Genomic DNA, 22,754 nt, shown 5'->3' with positions numbered 1-22,754 from the left:
GTGAGAGAAGAAGCTGTTTGACTTCATGCCCTGCTCTTGAGCTTCCAAAAATGGGCTGCTGCACAGATGAGCTCTTGCAAGCTTCCAGACCTCCATGGTTGGGCACAGAGACAAGATGGTTGGTTTCAAGAGGCCTTTATTCTAACCTAGAACATTTTGCAGGCTCTGTAGTGATTTTCTGGAAAGCTCAGCAGCCCAAGCTCAGGGAGAGGAGTACGGTAAATGGGCAATTTTCAACATGTAGCAATACAAAGGGGGAAAGGTGCTGTGGCACTCACAAAATGGGGGCTTCCCATTTTGTGAGGGGCTTTTGGTCTGATCCAGCTGCAGACAGAAGCTTCTGATCTTATCTAGTGGGCCACTGAGCTAAGCTCAGTCTTGCCCACCCTGACTGCCAGGACCTCACCAGGGCTTCAGACAGGACCCTTTCGCACCTGGTAGAAGCCAGGGATTGAACTTGGGGCTGTTTGCATTTAAAGCAGACACTCAGCCCCTAAGCTGTGATCATTCCACCCAAAACAAAGTAGAAATTCAGTCTGTGGTTTTGAATAAAGGGCTGATTCAAACAGGAGCCCTGAGGTGGTCAGAACTGATTGGGACAGGAAGGCGACCTTTGGGTTCCCTCTCAGCTCAGCATCCAACAGGTATGATTTTTTAAAGTGTTGGAGACACTGGGTGGCAGAGGCGGCAGCGCTAGTGGTGGCGTCCTGCTGATGGAGGTGCTCCTGATCCAGGGAGGCCCACCTGGCGCTGGTATCAATGTCCCTTTTGACCTTGCTGTTTCAAAATATATGCAGAAGACAGGAAGCTGCCTTTGATTACTTCCTCCCAGGAAGCAGTTCTCTAGGGCTTCAGGCAGGAGCCTGCACAAGTCCTACCTGAAGAAGCTGCCAGGACTGAAGCTGGGACCTTCTGCATGCCAAGCAGGGGCTCTTCCCCTGAGCTGTAGCCCTTCCCCAAGTCATCTCGTTTTATTGTGTTTTGAAATGTTACAAGCCATCCAAGGAGTTTTATGGAACAGGATACAGAGACAGAGCCTTGTTGGCTAAGGCACATAAAATTTGGAGCATTCTCTCAAGCGACTTCTGCCTGCTCCCATTGTGGTTTAGGTTTAGAAAGGCAGCAAGGACCTCGGCAAGTTTTTGTGGAGCCTTAAACCTTCATCTGTTTGTAGGTTTTTGTTGACTTTTAGATAGCCAAGTGGTTCTCTCTGATATTACTGATATCATTTGGCTGCAGTTGCTGCTGCTTATGAATAATATTTTATCTTGCTTGAAAGCTGCATTAGATATTTTAAAGAAAGATGGGGCATAAATCTCAATAAACCAACAAGCATTTACAGAGCAGCAGAGAGAATCCCTCTTCTTGCTACCAAATGATTAAAATGGGTCACCAGGGACAAAAGGACTCATGGGCCCAACTGCGCATCTCAGGAAGGCTTTGGAAGGCTTTTCTGCCCTGGCACTTGGAGCTCTGAGAGGGCTGCCTGCTTAGCATTAGAACAGAAGAAGAGCCCTGCAATAGCAGCATGATCAGGATCAGGCCAAAGGGGCCTGTCTAGTCCAGAATCCTGTTCTCACAATGGCCACCCAGTTGCTTGCAGGAAATCTGCAAGCAGGACCTGAGTGCAGCATGTGGTCCTGTCTCTGAGATGGCACCACCATAGGCAACTGTGGCAGTATTTGGACTTGGCCACCAAAAGTGGAAAAAAGCTGTGGGGTGGGTGGGTGTGTATTGGGGGGGGGGGGGTTGCTGGATTTCACACATAGAGTACTCAACTAGGTAGTCCCAAAGCAGTGGCCTTGTCACTTCAGAAGGCTGCAGGGCTTCACCCAGGCCCTGAGTGGCACTGGCACGAGGGGATGGCCTAGCTGGGAAGAAGAAATGTGCCTCTCTGTGGAAAAGTGGGACATGTGGAATAGCACCAGCCTCCCCAATCCCGCAGAAGAGAAGGAAGTGGGAGTGGTCTCTGTCCTCCCTTTCCCCTCCGTTCTACCACTGCAACCTCCTCCTTCATTAATTAAAACCCCCTCCAAATATGCTTTTTAATGAGTGGATTCTATCTTGCTTTGCTGGCTCCTTGGGTGGGACCCCCCCCCTCCCCAAGCCTTTAGAAACAGTTGGCACCCGCTCACAAAGGAGCCTGTCTCTGCTTTTGATCATCCAGAAGGGAGGGGAGGAGGCATCAGCAAGGCTCCCATCAAAGAGGAGCCGTTTTTGGGAGGTGGGGAGACAGGAGGCTGCAGCGGCTGCTCAGCAATTCCCCAGGGAGGGATGGGGGGGGGGGGAGAGGAGGCTGTGGGTGGGTGGGTGGAGGGGGGGGAGCAGCCTAAAAATGATTATGGTCCTTTGGCTCAGGGGAGAGGAAACTGCAACAGGATGGGTGCCTTCCTGTTGGCAGAAGCCATGCTTGTGCCAGAGATGGGTGGCCTGGCCCCTTCTGTGGCTCAGACATGCCTGGGAGTTCCACCGTTCCCCACCCACGCTACTCCTGTAAGCTGAGCAAAGGCACTCTGTATGTGTGCAGAGGCACTCTTGACTTCAACATGGCTTTTGGGGCTTAGAGGCTTGAGGTTAAGGGCCATGGCCTGGGTGACTCCCCAGAGGTGAGTGGAGGTCACCCTGCCCAGGTAAGGAGAGCAGGTGCGGGACAAGTGAGGCAACCTTTTTCACTTGAGTCTTTTTTCCTGACTGACTGATTAATTACCTACCCTTTAACCAGACAGCATTTCTTTGTGTCTTGCTAAAATCTCAATATACCTGCTAAGGGTGCTGAACAAAGTGTAAGATAATTTATAGTTCAGTAAAGGAAGGCGGCTGCCGCTGCTTGTTGCTCAAAACGAAAGCAAACCCGCCTTGAAAATGGTCTTCATATCTCATTGCAGTGATACATGAAATGGACAAAATGGCCTCAGGAAATTAAAACTGTCCAGGACTCCAATCTCATGTCTGCCTCCATGGGCCCAAATCTGTCCCTCCACCAGCCCCAGCTGACAAGATGGCTTAGAGGCTGTCATGTGCAGGATACTGGCATGAAGTTCACCACCCACAGATGGTCTGGGGGTGGACAGGCAGCCACCCCAGTAGATAAGCAAGCACCAGGGAGGCCATTCTGCACCCAGGAGTGCAAGCTCCTTGAGGGCTGCCCTTCATGGGGGCCTAAGCCCAGAGGGAGAACATGAAGGCAGGTGGGGGGGGGTCATGCGGATGCAGGGCTGGGCTGAACTGGGGCCTGCTGCTCTCCCAGGGCTACTTGGAGGGCCTGTAGGTCTGTGGAAGAGGTTCAACTTTGCAAGGGAAGGTCCCAGGCTCAATCTCTGACTTTTCCAGGCACTGCTGAAAAAGACTCTGGTTTCAGTGGTTTCACTGGTATCCCTAGGAAGTCTCTTTCCCAGGAGTCATAAAAACCTGAACCCTAACCATAACCCTGCCCTCTACAGGAGGCAGTGAGTGGCCTATGTCTTGCTAGTTTTTATGTTTCCCTAAACTGTGCAAATGTGACTTATCTGAGGAAGTTAATTTCTGGTATAGAGAGCTGAGCTGTTTGCCAAATGGACTGCTTCCAATGAAACTGTCAGTTTAGGAGGGGAGGGGGGGAAGGCCCTGCTAATCAATGGCCCCGCTGAGTTATTTTGAATTAAGCTTTTGCTGGTTAATCAACTGACTTTAAGATATGTGACCTAATTATAATGGGTGGTGAACTGATTCCTGGGTAGGCAGGAACATCTGTCCATTCATCTTCAGAAAATTTTGGGTCTGGTGTGTGTGGGGGAAACCACCCACAGAACTGGCAAGCTTAGGGGTGTGTTTTATTCTCAGAAGCATTCATGCCATATTCCTGTTGCTGAGGCTACTCTGAAGCCAACTGTCCTCTCCTCAAGGCTCCAGTGCCATCTTGGGTGGAGGAGTTCCCACTGGGAAGACGGGAGAGCCCTAGTGCCCAGCATCCCTTAAGCAAGGGCAGGCCTGTATTCTGCATCACGAGATGCCCTTGGAGCGAGTGACTCTGGCTACCTCCCTTTTGTGCTACAAAGCCTGTTCCCCAGGCTTCCCTTTTAGGTGGGCCAGTCTGTGCTGGGCACATCCTCTGTCTGGCACATCAATGGTCAGAAGCAGGGAGAAATCTGGACAAAACTGGCCGAGGCAAGCATGGCTAGATCAGCGCTGAGCTCAAGACTACCAGAGAACCAAAGGGAGCAGCCACGACAGAAGTAAAGCGATTAATTTTGAGTGGGTCTTTGGCTGTGGAAGGTTATCAAGTAGTCGCATATGGGAAGGGGCTACCTCCCATTGCATGTGACCCATGGGCTGCCCACATGAACTCTAGAGCTGGTGAGCAAGTTGGGTCAACAGGGGTGCTACACTGGGGCTAGGGGTAGCCAGATAAGGGGCCCACAAGTGGAGACAGGGTTGCCCTGTGGGTTAGACCCCAACAGCAAGTGTGGCAGGTGTTGCTTGCCGGTGCTCATGCTCATTTGAGCAACAGGCGCATGCCACCACTGGTGAAACAAGGCAGCAAAAAAGCTCTGAGTGACACAGGCAGCTGCCCCCCCCCCCCCGAGCCACTGTCTGTTCCTCAAAGCTAACCAGGACAGCGCTGGCTCTGGGATTTTTGTCTGTGTGTGTGTGTGTGTGTGTGTGTGTTTGGGGAAAGATACCACAATGCTGCTCTCCAGAGGAACCAGCCCTAAACAGAGCTTTTAAGATTGCAAAATGGGCCAGGGAAGGAACTGAGGGGTCAAGAAGACTTGGAACCCATAACCTCTGAAGTGAAGGCAGAGTTCAGTTCCTAGCAGGAGAGTTCAGGAGCAGAAAAATCTCAGCTTTCATTTTTAATTGTGGGGGAACGACATTGCAAGTGCCCAACCCTTATGTCTTCAGAGCTATTCTATAAATCAATGTGGCCAAATGCAGGAGGGAATCACAGCTTCAGTGCTCCCCCCTCCCAATTTTCCCCCCTCTTCCTGAAAGCCACAACAATTCCCTCCTCTCCTCTCCTTTCCTCTCTCTTTCGTCCTCCATCTAATCACCAGAATGCTTAAATTATTTGAAAACCTTGAAAGGGAGCTAAATTGATGAAATGGTGCAGAAGTCCCTTTTGTTCCTCACAGCCACAGAGCAGCTTGGCCATTTCAACATCCTCCGGTGATGAATTCTGCAGGTTGTCTGGGGAGGAAAATCTTTCTTTTGCTTGGGCCACTCCAGTGACCCTCTCAACAACAGGTCAAGGCTCTGTTGCTCAGTGGCATAAGGCAACTCCTTCTGCCCCAATTTAAATCAGCCCTATGTTCAGAACCGGAAATGAGGACTGGAAACTTGTTTTGGTTTTACAGGAAGGGCCAGAGTTCAGTGGGAGGGCAGCTGCTTGCCTAGCTCAATGTCTGGCATTTCCAGGTAGGGCAGAGAGAATTCCCTGTCTGAAACCCTGATGAGCCACTGCTGATCAGTGCAGGTGATACTAGCAAAATGGAACAGCGGTCTGACGCTGTATAAGGCAGCTTCTTATGCCCCTATTTAAAGGCTTCCAGGATCCACATCTGGGATTTCCAGGTACGGCTGAGAAAGAGCTGTATGAGGCCTTGGAAAGAGACTGTCAGCTGGCTTGGCAATGCTGACATGGATGGATTTCAGTGTCAGCCAGCCTCCTCCCAGCCTGAGGTCCTTCAGATGAGCATGTGGTCTTCAGCATACAAGGCATGCGGTTCTCCTTAATTGCTCAGGGCTGTTTCGACGGACTAATTCCAGGTTTGAATGCTTGGAAATAATCTCTCTCTCTCTCTCTGGTTTCATAAGCCTCTCTTGCAGGCAGGCATAGCCCAAAGTTCTCCAGGCAGGCTCAAGGAAAAAGGCCCTGCAGAGGCGGAGGCGGCTGAGCTGCTGCAGAGGCCGGCGTGCAGCAGCAGGGCTGAGCTGTGGATGTGATGCAGGCAGGCAGGCTGCAGGCAGAGGGGGCTCTCGCAACAGAGAGCGAGACAGACCAACGCACACACATTGCACACAGCCCAGATGAGCCCCTGGTGGGATGGGCAGGCAACGCTGTGCCCCAGAGGCGGGAGAGAGGGCTATTGATGGCTACTAGCCAGGATGGCTCTGCTCTGCTGCCAAAGTTGGAGGCAGCGATGCTTCTGAATACTAGTTGCTGGAAGCCACAGGAGAGAGGACTTTTGTGCTCAAGCCCTGCCTCTGATTTGCCCTGTGAGAACAGGATGCTGGACTAGAAGGGCAACTGGCTTGATCCAGCAGGCTCTTCTGATGTTCTTATGTTATATGAGAGATATTATCAGGGGTTTTGGCCTCTGTGCCCAGCCTCGATCACAGATCTGGGCTTCTTCACCTGCTGTGTCTCCACCCTCTCCTTTTTTTGGTGTTTGTGTGGAGTTTACAAAGGCAGCTTGGCAAGCAAATGAGAGGAAGCCCCACTGGGATGGCCACGGGACTCCCCTCTGCAGGAAGGCCAGCACCACCAGCTCCCTCCCTCCAGAGTCATTCCAAGAGAGGGAGAAATGGGCAGCAGGTCCTTTCCATCAGTTCAGCCAATAAATCACCAACTTCTGGGTCCTTGGATGCTGCCTCTTCCAGAACACTGTAAATAAGAACTAGTGCCTGAGTTTGCTTTCTCCTCTCCTGCTCCTCTTCCATCCCCATTCCTTTTCCTTTTGTGTGTGTCTTCTTAGTCTGAGGGCATGGACTGCCTTACAGTTGTGACTATCCTGGGAGCCTTTCCTTTTCTGGTTGAAGAGGACAGAAATGCTTCAAATAAACCAAAGAAAGCATCTCCTTGCCTTGTGGATGGCGTGAGGGGTGCCTCTGCAGGTGGCCTTTGGTAGGTCTCCCCACTTAAAGAAAGTTTACAGCTCATGATGGGTGTTTGGAAGGTCTGCTCCATTTGGGGTAGGAAGTGGGGTGGAAAACAATGCCTCCCTCCAATATATTCTGAGGGGATGGGATGCCTGGGATCCTTGCAAGCTGAGAGGCATCCTGGTAAGGTCAAGGAAGGGGAGGCAGATGCCTGCCAGGGCAGAATAATTGCCCCCTTGAGGGCAGCCCCTGTGGGTGAAATGAGAGTTGGCATGAATTGTGTCAATGCAATTGATATGCACCTTTAAAAAAAAAATGTAAATAACAGTTGCCAGCAAGGGGGGCAGTAAGAGACGGATGATAGTTTAACCCTTTGCTTCCTGCCATGGTCCTGACGGAAACTGACCCCCAGAAGCTTCTCTTTGCCTCTTCCATTGGGGTCACCAAACAGCACCTTCAGTGGTGTGGTTTTTGTCGGGACCATGGCTAGTTGCCCAATTAACACCACTTCTATAGTTTGGTCCTGCATAGTGTTGCAAGACGTTGGGATGTGTGTCAATTCTGATCAGGGATGCTTCTGTCGCTCTAGTTTCATTCAGTGGATAAGAGACATTCTTCACATGCTTAAAGGCAGTTTTCCATAATGCCAAGTTAGGAAGGTTCCATAGAAGAAATATAGTTGGAGCAACAATGCAATCTGTTGCACAGGATCAAGCCATTCTGGAACCTGGTGGCCCCCAGCTTCCATCCTCCTTGGCCAGGGTGATGCCAGCTGGGCTGATGGGAGTTGTAGTCCAAAAGGTCTAGAGGGCATCAGGCTGCAGAAGGCCAATCTACTCTAACTGGCAGACACTCTCTGGGGTTTCGGGGAGAGAATAACTTTTCCCACTGGTGCCAAGGATTGGAACTGTGAGAGGCAAAGCTCGTACTCCATTAGGCAAATCCATGGAGGAAGATGCTAGCCACAATGGCTATGCTCTGCCTCTATGGTTGGAGGCAGCAATGCTCCTGAATACAAGTTTAGAAGCCTCAGGAGGAGAGTGCACTCTTGTGCTTGAATCCTGCTTGTGGGTTTCCCACTGCAGCATCTGGTTGGCCACTGCAAGAACAGGATGCGGGACTAGATAGGCCATTGGTCTGATCCTGCAGGCTCTTCTTATGTTCTCCACCACTGAGCTCTCCTATTCCTCTGAAAAGCCAAGTGTGCTCCCAGCCCTCCTGCTTCTGTGCTAAGGGATGATTTAAACACAGATAAGCATCGGGAAGGGCCTTACACAGAAGCAAGCTCAGCATCACCAATGCTAACTGGCAGTGGCTCCCTGGTGTTCCAGAAGCCCAGACATGCCACTGGGGATCAAACTTGTGTCCTTCTGCATGCAGAGCAGGTCCTCTGCCCCAGGTGCGAGCCAGCAACAGGCACCAAGGGAGAGATATTCAGGCTTGAGATGCGTTGAAATGCTTCTAGATGTTTCTGTCTTGGCTGTTTAAAGAGGCAGATCCGGATAGCAGCCCCCCCCCCAACCTTTCAGCACTAAACTGGAAATATTGGAGACCAGAGCTGCAGAACTAAAAGAGGAGCTGAGTCGTGCGCACACGCTGCATTCATTTCTCTGGTCTGCACAAACTGGCTCTTTTGAGGCGCTTGGATCTGCAGGGGGTCCAGCACATTTGCTGTGTGGCTGGCACAGCCTGTGGAATGCAAGTCCGCACCGTGACGTGTCACCAGCAGCCACAGCTCTCAACCATGGTGGTACTGCAAGAAGTGGAGGTAAAGGGGCTGGTTTGGTGCTGACCTCCCTGCCTCTCTCTCCTACCAGTTTCTCCATGACATGCCAGCCATCGCCCACAAAATGTAGGCCTCAGCACAAAGCCCCTGCGCCTATCAGGCGACACACTCTCTTTCTCTCGCCTTGCCATCGCCACCTTCTTCCTCCCTTCCTGCCTTCTGCAAGCTGCCTCCTGTCTCATCCATGACAGGGCAGCCCCTGCTTAGCTGGTGGGAATGGCAGCTTCTGATTCGAGGCGTTTTTTCCTCCTCTCACTAATCCCAGAAGCCACCAAGTGCTAAGATCTGAGGAGATCACAGCCAGAGCTGATATTGCTGCAGGCACAAAACAGATAGCAAGGAGAGAAGCGGAAGGGAGGGAGGCTGTGTCAGGCGTCTTCTGAAGAAAAGGACCTTCTCAGCCGCTGTGATCTTTGGGGCATGGAGGTGCGAGGAAGAGCACTTTGGCCTCCTGAGGAGGGAAACTGGGCAGTGGAACCTGCCTTTGAAGTGAGCCAGGCCCAGCACTGTCTGAGGCACCCCCAGCCCACAAGTGCCTCCACTTCACAAAGCAAGCTGGAACAGGCCCAGTGGTGTGTGTGTGTGTGTGTGTGTGTGTGTGTGTGTGTGTGTCCCTGCCTGCGAGTAATTCCTTGGGGGACTGGCTCTTGGCTGTGTCTCCCACTGTTTGGGGAATGCCTGAAGGTGCTGGTCAGGAACCAGGAGGACGAGAAGGCTCATTTCCAAGCACAGAGCTGGGGGTGGGTATGCCCAACCCAGAGATTGAGAAGCACCTGGAAGAGATTGCCTCCAACCTCAGGTAGAACAGAAAGAGAGAGTGGAGGAGGAAGTGGGGTTTCATTCCAGGTTTCTCTGCTGATGCTGCTAGATGGGTGCACCCATTTCCCATTCTGCTCAGATTTGAGAGTAACCCCCCTCCCATATATAATGACTATAGAGTGAAAAGGCTCACGCTTTGTGTTGCTGATGGGACCAGATGGCAGAGCGGATCCCCTGGTGGAATGCCAAGAGCTTCTCCCTTGGAATCTGGGGAAAGTCCCCTGGCACAGGGGTGGGTGGGTCCAGGTGGGCCTGTCAGTTAGTAGGTCATCTCCCCATATTCCTATGTGGCGTGTCCTGCACTGCTCATTCCCCTTCCCTATAAACATCAGAAGCGCATTAAGAGCTGTTTGACAGTGGAACAGACTCCCGTGGAAGATGGCGGACTCTCCTGCACTGGAGGTTTTTAAGCAGAGGTTGGATGACCATCTGTCACAGATGCTTTAGTTGAGATTCCTGCATTGCAGGGGGTTGGATAAGATGACCATCAGGATCCCCTCTAGCTCTGCAGTTCTATGGTCCTAGGACTGCTGGATCCTTCCTCCTCCATGAAGACAAGGAGAAATTCAGTGACCAGGCATAGAGGATGCCTCGCCTTGCATGCCTTCCCTGCAAAGAACAGCCCTGCTGGATCAGGCCCAAGGGGGACAATAGTTTAGCATCCTGATCTCACAGTGGCCCACCAGATGCTCATTAGGGGAAGCCCACAAGCAGGACCTGAGCACAAACGCAACTTTCCTCTCCTGCAGTTTCCAGCAACTGGTATTCAGAGGCACTTAATGCTTCTGAGTGTGAAGGTAGAAGAGTCATCCTGGCCAGTAGCCCCTAAACCATCTGCAGCCTATAATAATATCAACAATAATTTTATTATTTATACCCTGCCCAACTGGCTGGGTTTTCCCAGCCACTCTGGGTGGCTATGGAGCCTCCCCCGACCTGTGGGTCAGTAATGCTTTACAGAAAAAGGGGTTATGTCCCTCCTAGTTGGTCTCATTGAACGGCTGTTCTCAGCCCTACCTAGAGATGCTGGGGATTTTGTTGGGGCCTTCTGCATGCCAAGCAGCTGCTCTGCCACTGAGTCATGGCTCCTCCCTGATTCACACCCATGGTATTGTAATATTTACCAGACGTGGGCTGTGTGAAGAAGGCAAACTGAAGACGCCCTGGGCTCATGGAGAAAGATGATCCCTTGGGGGGGGTGCACTTTCTCTTGTAAAGCCATGACCCCCATGGTTGGGCTTTCCACTATGCTGCCTTAGCTCCAGACTATCCTGCTCCCTCTCACCACCACCACTGCCTAATTCAAACCCAGACTTATTGTTTGGGAATGGGGAGAAGTTTGTCCTTTTGCCAGGAAAAAAACTAGTCTAGAAGTCTCACACCCTCTGCCTTGGACCTCTGGGCATCTGGCCTGCCTCTGCCCTGTTCCCAGGTGTCTGGAGCTCCTTCCCAATCTTATCCTCACTACAACCAAGGCAGGCCGGCTGAGAAAGGGTGACCAATCCAAGGCCACCCAGAGAGCTTCATAGCTGAGTGGGGATTTAAACTTGGGGCCCTCCCAGCCTAACCCTGGCAGGCTCATCTGCCTGGGTGCAGGTGTGGAAGATGTGTGGCAGGATGTTTGTGTTTCTGTGCTGGCCCTTGCAAGGCCAGGGGGCGGGGGGAGGTTGAGGCCCATGTCAGAACCACTTCACTTGAAGAGAGAGCGAGAGTCTGTCATGGGGAGAGGCCGGCATTTGTCCAGGGTGATCTGAGCTGACAGCTGGGGCCAGCAGGACCCTCAACGCTGAGGGAACAGGGAGCAAGATCAGCCCAAGTGAATCACAGATGTCCACCGAGATCAAGACAGCAGCTGAAGGACGTGGAGAGCAGAGGCCACAGCTACATCTTCAAGTCGCTAAGACTGGACAAGCATATTCAGAACTGCAACATGCCTTCCACACGGTGGTAGGAAGGTGGCTCTGGCAGCATCAAGGGTTGGATCTGAAAGGGGAGAGGATATCGCATGGGGGCTTGTCCCCTGATCTGCTGCCAGACTGCTAACGGCCACATCAGGGAAGGGCTGCAGTGCAGGTGGCTGCCAGGTTCAGCCTTGCTGGCATCTCCAAAAGGGGCTAGGAAAGTCTCTTGCTGGAGACTCAAGAGCCACAGAAAAAATGGCCCAGATTAACAGGTGGTGGGATTCAGAGGAAGTAAGCTTCCAGCAACATCTTTCTGCAGACCTTATTTTTTGGGGGAGTGGAGGGGTGGGGACATGCTGATCAAAGCTGTGGGTTCTCAGGCTGGTCAATGGGTCCACACCACAGCAGCCACCAGGTGGCTTTCTCTTCCCCTTCAGTTAACACCTGATCTTGTGAAGTCTCCCCATTGACCTTGACCTGCTTCTTCTCCTCTGCCACCAAGCATGTTCACTTCCCAAACCCCAAACTGGACCCCATCTGGGAGCAGCAGCTCTGAGAGGGGACCCTGAACTGAAGGGGCCTCTTTCCTCCCTCATTCTCTCTTCCTGCCTCCCCATTGTGGGCAGTGAGCTTGGGGCAATATCACACGAATAGGCAGCCCTTTTGTAACAAGCTCTAGGAGTCTGTTTTCTGGGGCATTGCAGAAAGATCGCTCAAACTTCAGAAGCTTTTAGGGTTTGCGTTTGATGTTGTTCTTATCACTGCTGAGGGTTGCTCTGTTCCTCCCATCCTACCCTGCAGGAGTGGGGAGATTATCTCTTTCCCTTTTACACTGAGAGGTGTGATTTAGCTGCAACCAGAAAAAATATGCAAACTTGGCTGACCTGCAGAACTCCCTGTTATTTTGCATATATGACTGGGGTTATATTTATGTATTTATTTATGTCACAAAATTTATATACCACTTGATGGTAAAAAATATCTCAAAGCAGTTTACAAAAAGTCTTCCTCCTTGGCATATTTTGTTCTGGTTTCTCAGTAGTCATGGGGAGCTGCATAAGACAGCCCCCTCTCACACACTTCCAGCCACAAGGCTAGGAACTTGCTTTGCAAAACAGCAGCTGACAGCAAAGATTCTCACAAAGCCAAGGAAGGCACCAAGAACCATCCTGCTTTGATTCACCAGAATTGTGACATACCCACGGCCCTGCTGCTCAGTTCCATCAAGCTCTACGACCAAGAAAACACCTCTCCCAATGGCTTGATGCTGTAGACAAAGCAGATGCCACAAGGGGAGCTTAAAGGTGCAGATACCCAGAAGCCCTAACCCCAGTGGGGGCATGCTGGAAGAAAGGCCCATTCAGCCACCCCCAACCTGGGGCCCTCCTGGCATTTTAGACTGCAGCTTTCCACCAGCCAACTCCAACCAACTCTGTAGGGCTTCGGGTGGTTGACGTTTTGATACAAAACTTCCAGAAGGCTCCAGGTTGTGGAAGGATGGGCCAGTTCAAATGGCATTAAGTTCTATGGCTGTTATATTGTTTTAACATTGTGATGTAAAACCACTTTGGGAGACTGCAAACCTGAAAGCAGTTTTGGAATGCTTACAACGAATACATATATACAAATATGTTCCTGGCCACATTTTTTGGGGGGTGCGGGTGGGGTGGTCTAAACAGGGCACATGCAAAGTGCTGGATATGCCTGTCACCTAACTGCTGCTCTGCCCTGCACCCCAATCACATCTGGCCATGGTTTGCAGCAGCAGCAGCGGCGGCTTCATTTGGATGGTATGTGTGTCAAGGATGGCTTTGTCTATCTGTCCACACATGGCGGCGGGGGGACGTGACACACAGGTGCAGTGATGTCATGTGCGTTTGTGGGGGGGGGGTCTGCTTCCGTTGTGGATTAGTCCAGACAAGGCAATGCATGGAAGCTTCCAAATGAGCACCAAGAACAATCTCTGACCCAAATCCAATGTGCAAAGTAAAGGTGCCTTACCCCAAACCCGCCCATCTGTCCATCTGGTTTGGCACAGTCTCCCACGCCATGAGCTCTCCAGGGCTTCAGGCAGGAATCTTTCCCCAGCCCTACCTGGGGATGCTGAAGACTCAACCTGGAAACCTTTGTTTGCAAAAGATGAGCTACAGACCCTGCTTCCTGTAGCAGGCAGGCCCTTTCCATGGTTAGCTTTTGGAAGTTTTGGCACAGCAGTCCAAAGGAGGCATGCCAGGGGACAAGCCCGATTGCCACTGGTGGGTGGGTGTAAAGCCCATATTTTTAGCACCTGGTCAGATCTTGGCGACCATGGCTGGGTTTTTACACTGCTCCTGAATGAATGTGTTGCAAGGGTAGAGTTCAGTGGTCCATTTTGAATCTTGCCTCTGATGTGAAACTATGTAGTAGCTGCTCCCTCTCTGCTCCCTCTCAACCCTGGTCTTTCCCCCCATAACAATATTATGCTTTCTTGTAAAGGTCATATATGTGAAGCTCCATTCCTTGGCCCTTCTGTCTGCAACCGGAGAATAAGACTGCCCTTTTTTCCAAGGAAGGTAAATACAAGGTGTGTAAGGTGCAGCCACCCTATGAGCAAACTCAGTTGGTGCTGAGTGCCAACAGGAAGGGGAGCTAAAGCAAAGCCACTGAGGAAGAACGAAGCAGGTACTGTTATGCCTTGGGGACTCTTGCCCCCCCCCCCCGCCACAGATTTGCACAAGAACAGAAGGTATTTTTTAAAAAAAATGTAGGGGGCAAATCCCCTCCTCCCAACAAGCTGAATGAGGACTGAGCACTCCTACTTTAATTGGCAGGTACTTGGGGGAGGGGCACCTCAAGTGCAAATTTCTCTCCCTGGGGAAAGTCTGTCAAGCACTCTCCATTTTTAGGTGGCAGTTGAAAAAGCCTTTTATGACTGATAGCTTCTTCTTTTCCTTATTTTGGGGAGTGTTTTTAAATGCTGTTGCGTATTCTCAGTGCTTTGCTTGACTTTTAATTTTGTATTCTGCCGTTTTTAAGCGGCTATGGAAAATCACCTTCGAAATCAGGGTATAAAGACACAAACACTGGTATTTTGAGGATGCCGAGTGCCTCGCTTGCGCAACGCCGTCGCGGAAGCACAGAAGCACCCAGCTCTGAGGAGGCTCCTGTGTGCAGAGCAGAGAATGGAGAAGGCAGCATGTGTGTGTGTGTGTGTGTGTGTGTGTGTGTGTGAGAGAGAGAGAGAGAGAGAGAGAGAGAGAGAGAGAGAGAGAAAGAAAGAGAAGAGATTGGATGATGTCTTGCTACTGTGTTGTGTTGGTTTCAGCAAGTCAGTTGCTCAAGGACCCCTGGATTGATCCCCCTGTCATGAGGGCACTACCTGTGCATGCTGCACGGAGGTGGGCCCGTGAATGAGAACCTGTGCGCTCCCCTCCCCCTCCTGGCTGTGGGTGTGCCCCGGGGCTGAGAGGATGGAAAAGGACCCACCAGTACTAGGCTCGCACTCCTCCAGGTCTTCGTCGTCGCTGGGGCACTCGGCCGAAGCCACCAAGAGGTCGTCTGTGTTCTGCAGAGAGAGGAAGACGAGAGGCGTAGGAAAGGTCAGCGGAGGAAAGGCCTTCCCGTGGCAGCCACTCCCAGTGGAACAACCCCCTTCCCCTCATTGCCACCTCTGGTTCCTGCTTCAGGAGTATCTGGGTAAACTTGCCAACTGCACCTGCTGCCATTCCTCTCATCCTTACATGTTTGGAAATGCCTCCATGTGGTTTTAAGGCAGGCCCCTAAACTTCAGGGACTGAGCTCCTGTTTTGCAGGCAGGTTTAAAACCGCAGCCTGTGAGTGCAAGATGAACTGACACAGTGGAAGGCAGCTTCTGTATGTGGTTTTCTGGGATGAGAGAAGGGGATGTTTGTGGGGTCCATGCCAGCCTGGAGTGGCAGAGGGTGTCTAACTGAAAATCCCAGCTGTGCCACTGGCTGCACTCACCCCAACTTCCCTACCTCCAAGGGCAATGTGGTGGGCCACACAGGAGAGCTCCTTTGAGGAAGGGGAGGACATAAATTTCAGAAGAGGAGGGGCCTCCTTGCTCTCCCCCCACCCTCCGCCATCAATATTCCGGAGCCAGCGCCACCATCCGTATCAACCTCCTTGTGTCAGAATTAGCATAACAAAGGCTTGGACAGGAACCTGGGGCACAGAATCAATCAGCAGGACCCTGTTCTTACAGGGGAATATAAATGAGGCGCTTTTGGAGACAAACGATGGCAGGAGAGACGCCCCTGCCTCTTCGCCTCCTTCTGCCGTAGCACCCGCCTGCTCTTGGGAGGCGCATCCTGCTCCTGCCTGGTGCCAAGAGACGTGGGAAAGCAGCAGAAATCTGTTCCCGCTTCTGCACTCCTTCACTGCCACGCGGGGTCTTGCCTTACAGGCAGCTGGAGGAGGGCTTGGTCTTGCAGGCGGCTTCCTTTGCTACAACCCCCCACCACAACTCGATTCTGCTGCATCCAGGTCAGTTGTGGCTCACCTCAGTTGTGGCTCACAACTCAGTTGTGGCTCACCTGAACCAAGCCCGTTCTCCACCCTGGATTACACAGAATAACAGGAATAAAGACGTGGCTATAAGCATGTGCAGAGTGCTTTCCTTTCACTACCGTGTCACCAACCCTCACAACCAGGGGATGCAGATGGTATCCAAGCAGCCCTGAGTACCTTGCCCTGGGCTTTTTTCAGAAGGTGAGTCTTGGAAGGGTATGCCAGAATCCCAGGGCTGTGGAGCCCAACTGTGGTCAGTGGGGGTGAAAAATGCACTCTGCACATGCTCCATTTTCCTAGGGAGAGCTCTTTTTTATCATTTCTCTTTTCAAAGTCCTTAGGATCTGGCGCTATCCTTGAGCTCCATGCTCAGGCTTCACCCCCCCCCAACTCCACATGAGGTGCCCATCTCCAAGCTGAATTCCTCGCTGCCTGAAACTGAGCATTCATTGGGGGTATGGGAGGCCAGGACTGCCCCCTTGGCATGCTACGTTCCCTCTCTTGTGAATGTGTCTGGAAATTGGTGCCTTAAAAAAAAAAAAAAAGAGGACAAATCCTTCTGTTGGGAACCCAGATTCTGTTCCCGGAATAAGTGAAATGCGGCAGGCCAGAAATGGATGGTTTCTCACGGGGGGATAAACCCCTTTATGAGGCAAACTTGTGATGAAGACGCTTACTGGAAGCCAGGCAGTTGCACAGCACAGGGAAAGGGGAGAGACAAATGACCAGGCCCATCAGGGTCCTTGGCCTGCTCCCTCCCTCCACCCACTCATCCGGCTGGCTGTTGTGCCAAGTGGCCAACGGGGATGACAGAGGGTGGCTGGAGTATCATGGAGGGCCCTTGGGAAGCGAAGAAGTGCTCTCACTGGAGAGGCCCTTGAGGTGGATGGCTAGGGGAGAGAGAGAGATAGAGAGAGCAGATCACCAGAGCATTTTGGGCTGCCCTGTTCTTCCCAGGAGATGCTCTGGAAGAAGAGCAGAGAGACCTGTAAGCAGCAGAGGAAGCTGGTTTTGGAGAACCAAGCCTTTTTTTTTTTGGGTGGGGGGATGGTAGACCTCTGGGGGGCCCCTCCCAGACAACACAGCCTCCTCATGCTACCCAGTCATTGCTATGAGTGGACCTTGTTTCTATGCTCTTAAGAGATAGTGTGCTTTTTCTGCTGACACCCTGCCATGTTCCATCTACTCAGGTGAGCGCAACATCGCTGCATCAGAGCAGAGGGGACGATTCGCCTGAACAGCCATTTGTAAACAATTTGAAATTGGTCCTTAAAAATAAAAAAATCAATTACGCTAAAGAGCTTATTTATTTAAGTGATTACTTTCAGGATTGTGATAGCACCTATTCATTTAAATTTTGCAGTGCAAATGTTTTAATTTAAAAAAATCCATCCGAAAAGTGTTTTAGTGCTCATCAAAAGCGGGATTAAAAATAAAACAAAATGATAAAATGCTGCTGACCAGGAAGGCAATAGTAAAGGTGTGCTGAGTGGAGGAAGGTTCAAAAGCAATGCTTTTTGGAAAAGGCAGAAAAGGAATGCAAAGGAGATCTAAATTTACAAAAATAGAAACCGTTCCTCCATTCCCCAACACCATTGCCAAAAAAGATCTGCCTTCTTTGTGGTCTGAAAAAAGATGGAAGGCGATGGAAAAAGATAGGAGGAGGATTCTGTGACGGGGTCATGTAGCCCCTCTGGGGTCCCTGAGACATTCTCCCCCTGGGAAAATGGAGGGTGATTTTCTGCCACATTTCTGAGGGATATAAATTTCTCCAAAATTTTCAGGAGGGGATTGCCACTCCCTGTCCTCTGGTACTGTGGCTGGCTAGTGGGAAGCTTTGGAAAGAGCCTCTTGAGGTTTCTTGCTGGCCATGCTCTGGGATGTCATTTGGGGACGTTGCTCTCAAGGCATTCTGGGAAGTGCGGCTGGCCGAAAACAAAGGAATGAGCCTTGTGCAGCTGTGAGTGGTACAGGACTCCCCCTTTTTAGTCTAATAACCAACCCCCACCTACAAAAGCACAGGCTACCTTATAAGGGTCAGCAAGGTGAGCTGCAAACCGATGAAAATACTGGGGGCGGGGGGAATTCCCTCCCCACGATCTTTCAAGAGAGCTTTATTTCATTCTCCACCCGCAACACCTGGTTGGAAAAGGAATTTTTGGCAGAGCTCTACTAAAAATTGTGGCAGCTCCACCTTGCATGCCTGTTGTGGAAGGACCCTGGAAATTCTGGGTTTGCTGCCCAACTCGGTCCCCACTAAGGAGGCCACGCTCATCTGTCTCCAAACATCCAAATGCCTTCTGCGTGCTTCTCCCATGGTGGTGTGTGTGTTTTCAGGATCAGGTAACATCCCCACCAACACCTATCCATTGATCTCCCCTCTGCCCCCCACCCACTGAGCTTCTGGAAACAGTAGGGGAAGAGGGTGATGGTGGCTCTGAGCTGAATTGTTCCTTGCAAGGACTGCGTTGGAGCAGAGGTGGGGATTCCAGATGAATTAACGCACAATTGCAAGGGGATGATTTCAGCACCAAAACTGCCCCCCTGCTGCTGCCCCCAGTGCAAATTCCTCTGTATCTTCACACCACCTGCCTCTTTCCTGTGTCCCCCCCACCCCACACTTTCAAGGCACGAGAAACCAGGCCAACCTAATTACTGCCACAGTTGCCATAGCAACCGGAAGACTTTGTCAGCGTTTTTTTTTTTTAAAAGGAACATCATCTGTGCCATCAGAGGCAGAAAGGCCCAAGCGCGGATGAGGGAGATAGGTGGAGGGGGGAGACATTCATGACGGCTCCTTTTTTGCATGTATTGCAAAGTGTGGTGGAAGGGGGGAGGAGTATTGATAACCAGCCCTTTCCCACAGCTCTGTGGCTCCCAAAATAAGACTGAGCCCAGGAAGAGGAGGAGGAGGAGGAGGAGGAGGAGGAGGAGAATGACCACCATCCTTGTTCACCCACCCCAGAATAAGTGGCCCTTATCAAAGGGGCACCCATGTGCCTTCCACACAGGTGGTCTTGGGTTCAATCACCAACTCCCTCAGGGAGCAAAAAGGTCCCTTTCTGAAACCCTCAGGCAATACTGATGCCCCAAATGGTCTGAGGCAGTTGGTGATGCTCTTCTTTAAAGCGGTGCTTTGCTCAACCAAGATTGGCATCACCAGCAGGACGGGGTGCTAAGTTCCATCTCTGGCATCTCCAGTCAGGAAAGGCCCCAGAGGCTCAAATTCCAGAAACCTGCTGCTGCACAGTGCAGACAGCACTGGGCTGGGTGGATCAACTCTCTGAATCAGAGGAAGAAGGTGGCTCCTGACACTCCTATCAAAGTCACCCTTTAATGGCAACCATGATGACTAAGAAAAGGGTTATAAAGCGGGGGTGGAGCCTGGGGTCAATCTCTGGGAACAACCCCTCTAGGAAGCCCCGGAGAGTTGCTGCCGGTCAGTGCAAACGATACAGAGCTAGATTGACCAAGAGATGGACTTGGCGAAAGGCAGCTTCCTGTGTTTGTAAGATGCTCCTGTGAGACTTCCAAACCAAAATGTGCTCTTTGAAAGTGGGCGCCACAAATCTCTACGTGTAGTTTATTATCACTTGGCAGCAGAGTAGGAAAGCTGTGGTTCCTGCATTGCAGGAGGGATTGGACATGACCCTTTGGGTCCTTTCCAACTCTACAATTTTATGATTCTATGAAAGATGGGATCCCAGGAGCCAAGCACATCTGTTCTTAGAGGAGGGAGAGTGCCAGCATCAGGGACAAAGGAAAGGCATGCGTTGGTCAGGGACTGAAGAGCTGGTCTTATGAGAGCACGGGACTGAAGCCGTGGGTAAGCTCCTCTCAGATTAGATAGGACTAAAAGCTGCCTACCTAGCAGGGACATTATGTGGACAAGCATGCTGCAAGTTTTAAAATGGCTTAATACAGTTGCTCCCTAACAGCAGCTGAGAAAACAGGTGCTATGGCTTTAAAGTTGCTTCCACCTACAAAGGCCTGAATGACCAAGGTCCAGAGTACCGTAACTTACGAAGTCCATCTCTGCATGAATCTGGCTGCCTTGCCCTAACGTTCTGCTTTGCTGATGGCAAGTGGAGATAAGGAGAGAAGGCAGACAACCAGAAGTAAAGGGATCAAGGCATGGAGGTGTGTGTAAAATTAGGAATAGGAGATACTTCAACACTGGCATGGAGGTCCTCTTCATTCCTGGACCAGCCTGCCTTGCTGAAGGGGAGGGCAAGTGTTTGAGTCTCACACAACTCTTCATCTGGAGATGCCAGACTCCTGATGAAGAAGCCTGTGTCAGACATGGTTGTCAATAACTGGAAACCAGCAATCTCCTTTATCCACCAGAGGTTTCTGGGTGATCCACTCCCCGCCTGCCCTTTGCATGTGTGTGGTTTTCTCGTTTGGGCTTTTTATTTCCAACCTTTTAAGGCGTTCTAATATTTTAATGTGATTTCATTACCTTTTATGATATTGCGTTTGTGGCCTGACTGCTAATGGCATTTTTATGTTGCTTTACGATGCTTTGCCCCAATCGGTGCAAGGTGTGTGTGAGGAGAGGGGGTGCTTACATCAATACACCTGGGGTCTGACCCCAAGCTAAGTCCAAAGAGCTGAGCCCTCCTTGCTCTTCCTCCTCTCCCCCCACCGCTGCCCATCAGGTCTCCTCTAGCAAGAAAAGCAAGGAGCTGAAGCAGGGGTGGAGGGAGTTCAGCACAATTCGGCAGGAACAGAAACAAGCCTCACTCAGGGGCTGACTTCAGGCTTTCCTGCCAAGCCAGCAGCATGTGTTAGGATACAGGATTTTGTTTTGTTAAATGCACCCAGGGTTTGGGCTTCGGCCCCAAACCCTCAGCCGGGTTCTGAGCATAGACACACAGAATTGCAGAATTGGAAGAGACCACATGGGTCATCTAGTCCAACCCCTGCAATGCAGGAATCTTATAGTGATGTGGGGCTCGAACCCACAACCCTGAGATGAAGAGTCTCATGCCAGTTGCAGGAAGTTTTGAGGGGAGCCTAAACAGAAGCAGATCTTCCAGCAGGAGAAGACAGACAAGGCAGGTTGAAGGGAAGGAAAGGGACATGATAGTTGTGATTCCTGCACTGCAGGGGGCTGGACTAGATGACCCTTGGAGTCCCTTCCAACTCTACAGTTCTATGATTCAATGACGTTGGGCCTTACCAGAGTCTTGCTCATTTCCAGGTGCAGCCTGGTGTGTGTGGGTGTGCATCCAACAGCTAGGCTATTAGTAAGTGGGGACTTGAGATGCAAAATATGGGATACGTAAGAGTGGCCTGATTATTTTTACAGGCATTTAAAAATAAATTGCTGCTTCTAAGACTGAGGTTTCCATAGGGGGAGAGGGACTTCTCAGCATAAAATTACTCCATCAAGCTCCTTTGATGATTGTGAGAGGCACAATTTTTAGCTGGAAAATGGCATTATGGGAAGGGGTTAAGAAATCTCCTTCCTCCTGCCCCCCCCCATTACTTTCTTCCTTCAAATTGGAGCCTCAGTGGCTGGATTTTGAAAAATCAAAATGTATCCCTAAAAGGAACTGCAGGACACCATGAACATGGTGTTCCACCTCGAGAACGGCAGGGCTGGAAGGAAGTACAGGCAACACCAAACAGACTAGGATGGGAAGTTTCCAGGCTTGCTTTCTTGAAAAGTAAAGGCAGCACAGGGAGAGAGAGGAAAGGAAGCGGGGCTTGTTCTGACTTGCTGACCCTTCCTCCCTTGTCCATCTGCTTCTGCAGACATGCAGAAATGGGTTTCGGTGCTGGAATGCTGGAGCCAGCCTCCTCGAGTGCTTGCTTCTAAGCTCTCAAATCAGCTGTCCAACATGCCTAGCTCTGATTTCTCAAAGACGGATGTGCTATAACCAGGGAAGCTCATTACACACCAATATAGACCATTTTTGAAGATGCTCTGATTTTTAAGAGCAGATAAGTCTAGTGCCAAAACCAACCCCTACTCCCCGCTTCTCCCATTTTGCTTCACCATTCAGAGATGGTGAAATGGGAGGCGGGAGGCTAACATTTTTTTGGGGGGGGGAATTCAAGGCTTGGCAAAACTTACTGCTGGTAACCAGAGCCCCTTGTAACAGCTGCCATTCAATATCTATCCCTCCCTGCCCCGCTTGAAGGCTCTGAGAATGATGATGTATTGTTGTTCTTGACGAGGGCTTCTGAAGAAAAGAATGATGGTGACAGTGGGGGCACCGCCCCTTTCAAGCCCTTGTCAAAAAGAAGCCGGGATCATCAGGCTCTATTGTTTTGGGGCGGGGGGTGGTGGTGGATGTTGACCACCAGCTGACAACCGATGAACTCAGGCAGTAGTGGATAATCTCAGGGGCTGCAAACGTCTCTCCTTGGTTAGGTGGTCCCATCCCCCAAGCAAAATGTGAGCTAAAACTTTTCGGGGGGGGGGGCCCTTTGGCTCAGCACCCTGAAGAGGACACACAGCCCCAACCACCCCTGAGGCCCATTCCCAGGTTGCCCTCCTGTAGCCGGGCTCCTCTGCCCATCGCCTCCGCCCAGTTAGACCCTCCTTGGCTAGACCTCTCCCTCCCTGCCCTCCCTGCCTCTGAGGCCCTCCTCCCTCCCACTGACCTGGGTGATGCTGTCCCGCATGGTGGGAGAGCGGCCACGCCGCGTTGTGGTGGTAGCCATGGTGGTGGTGGTTTCCATGATGGTGGTGGACATGTCTGCCAGCAAGGTGGTGGCTGTGGTCTCCGTGGTCATGACGGAGGGCACCTCGCCCACCAGCCGCAGGTTCCCCTCCACCTTCACATTGGGGTCGCTCTCGGCTGCCAAGGAGAGGACCTTGAGCCCGTTGTAGTACAGCCCCGAAATCTGGCCCTGGAAGGGGCGGCCTTGGTCCCGGCCTCCAATCTTGATGGCGGCCTGGCTGTTAAATATCGTCAGCTGGCGAC

The 22,754-nt window shown here is 51.4% G+C and overlaps 1 protein-coding gene across 30 annotated transcripts in view; it reads right to left on the bottom strand.

Annotated features, from left to right (window-relative positions):
- Positions 1-22,754, bottom strand: part of NRXN2 (neurexin 2) — a 340,969-nt gene that overhangs the window by 6,581 nt on the left and 311,634 nt on the right. For all 30 annotated transcript variants that reach the window (XM_083591980.1, XM_083591978.1, XM_083591984.1 and 27 more), the window contains 2 exons: positions 22,432-22,754; positions 14,770-14,848 (listed from right to left, as the gene is read on the bottom strand). In XM_083591980.1, the coding sequence (XP_083448106.1) occupies positions 14,770-14,848; positions 22,432-22,754 (402 nt within the window). The remainder of the gene's footprint in view (positions 1-14,769; positions 14,849-22,431) is intronic.

This window comes from Podarcis filfolensis (assembly GCF_964270895.1).
Source record: "Podarcis filfolensis genome assembly, chromosome: 16".
Lineage (NCBI taxonomy): Eukaryota > Metazoa > Chordata > Lepidosauria > Squamata > Lacertidae > Podarcis > Podarcis filfolensis.
The sequence above is the reverse complement of the archived record's forward strand: the minus strand, read 5'-3'. Positions and strand labels throughout refer to the sequence as shown.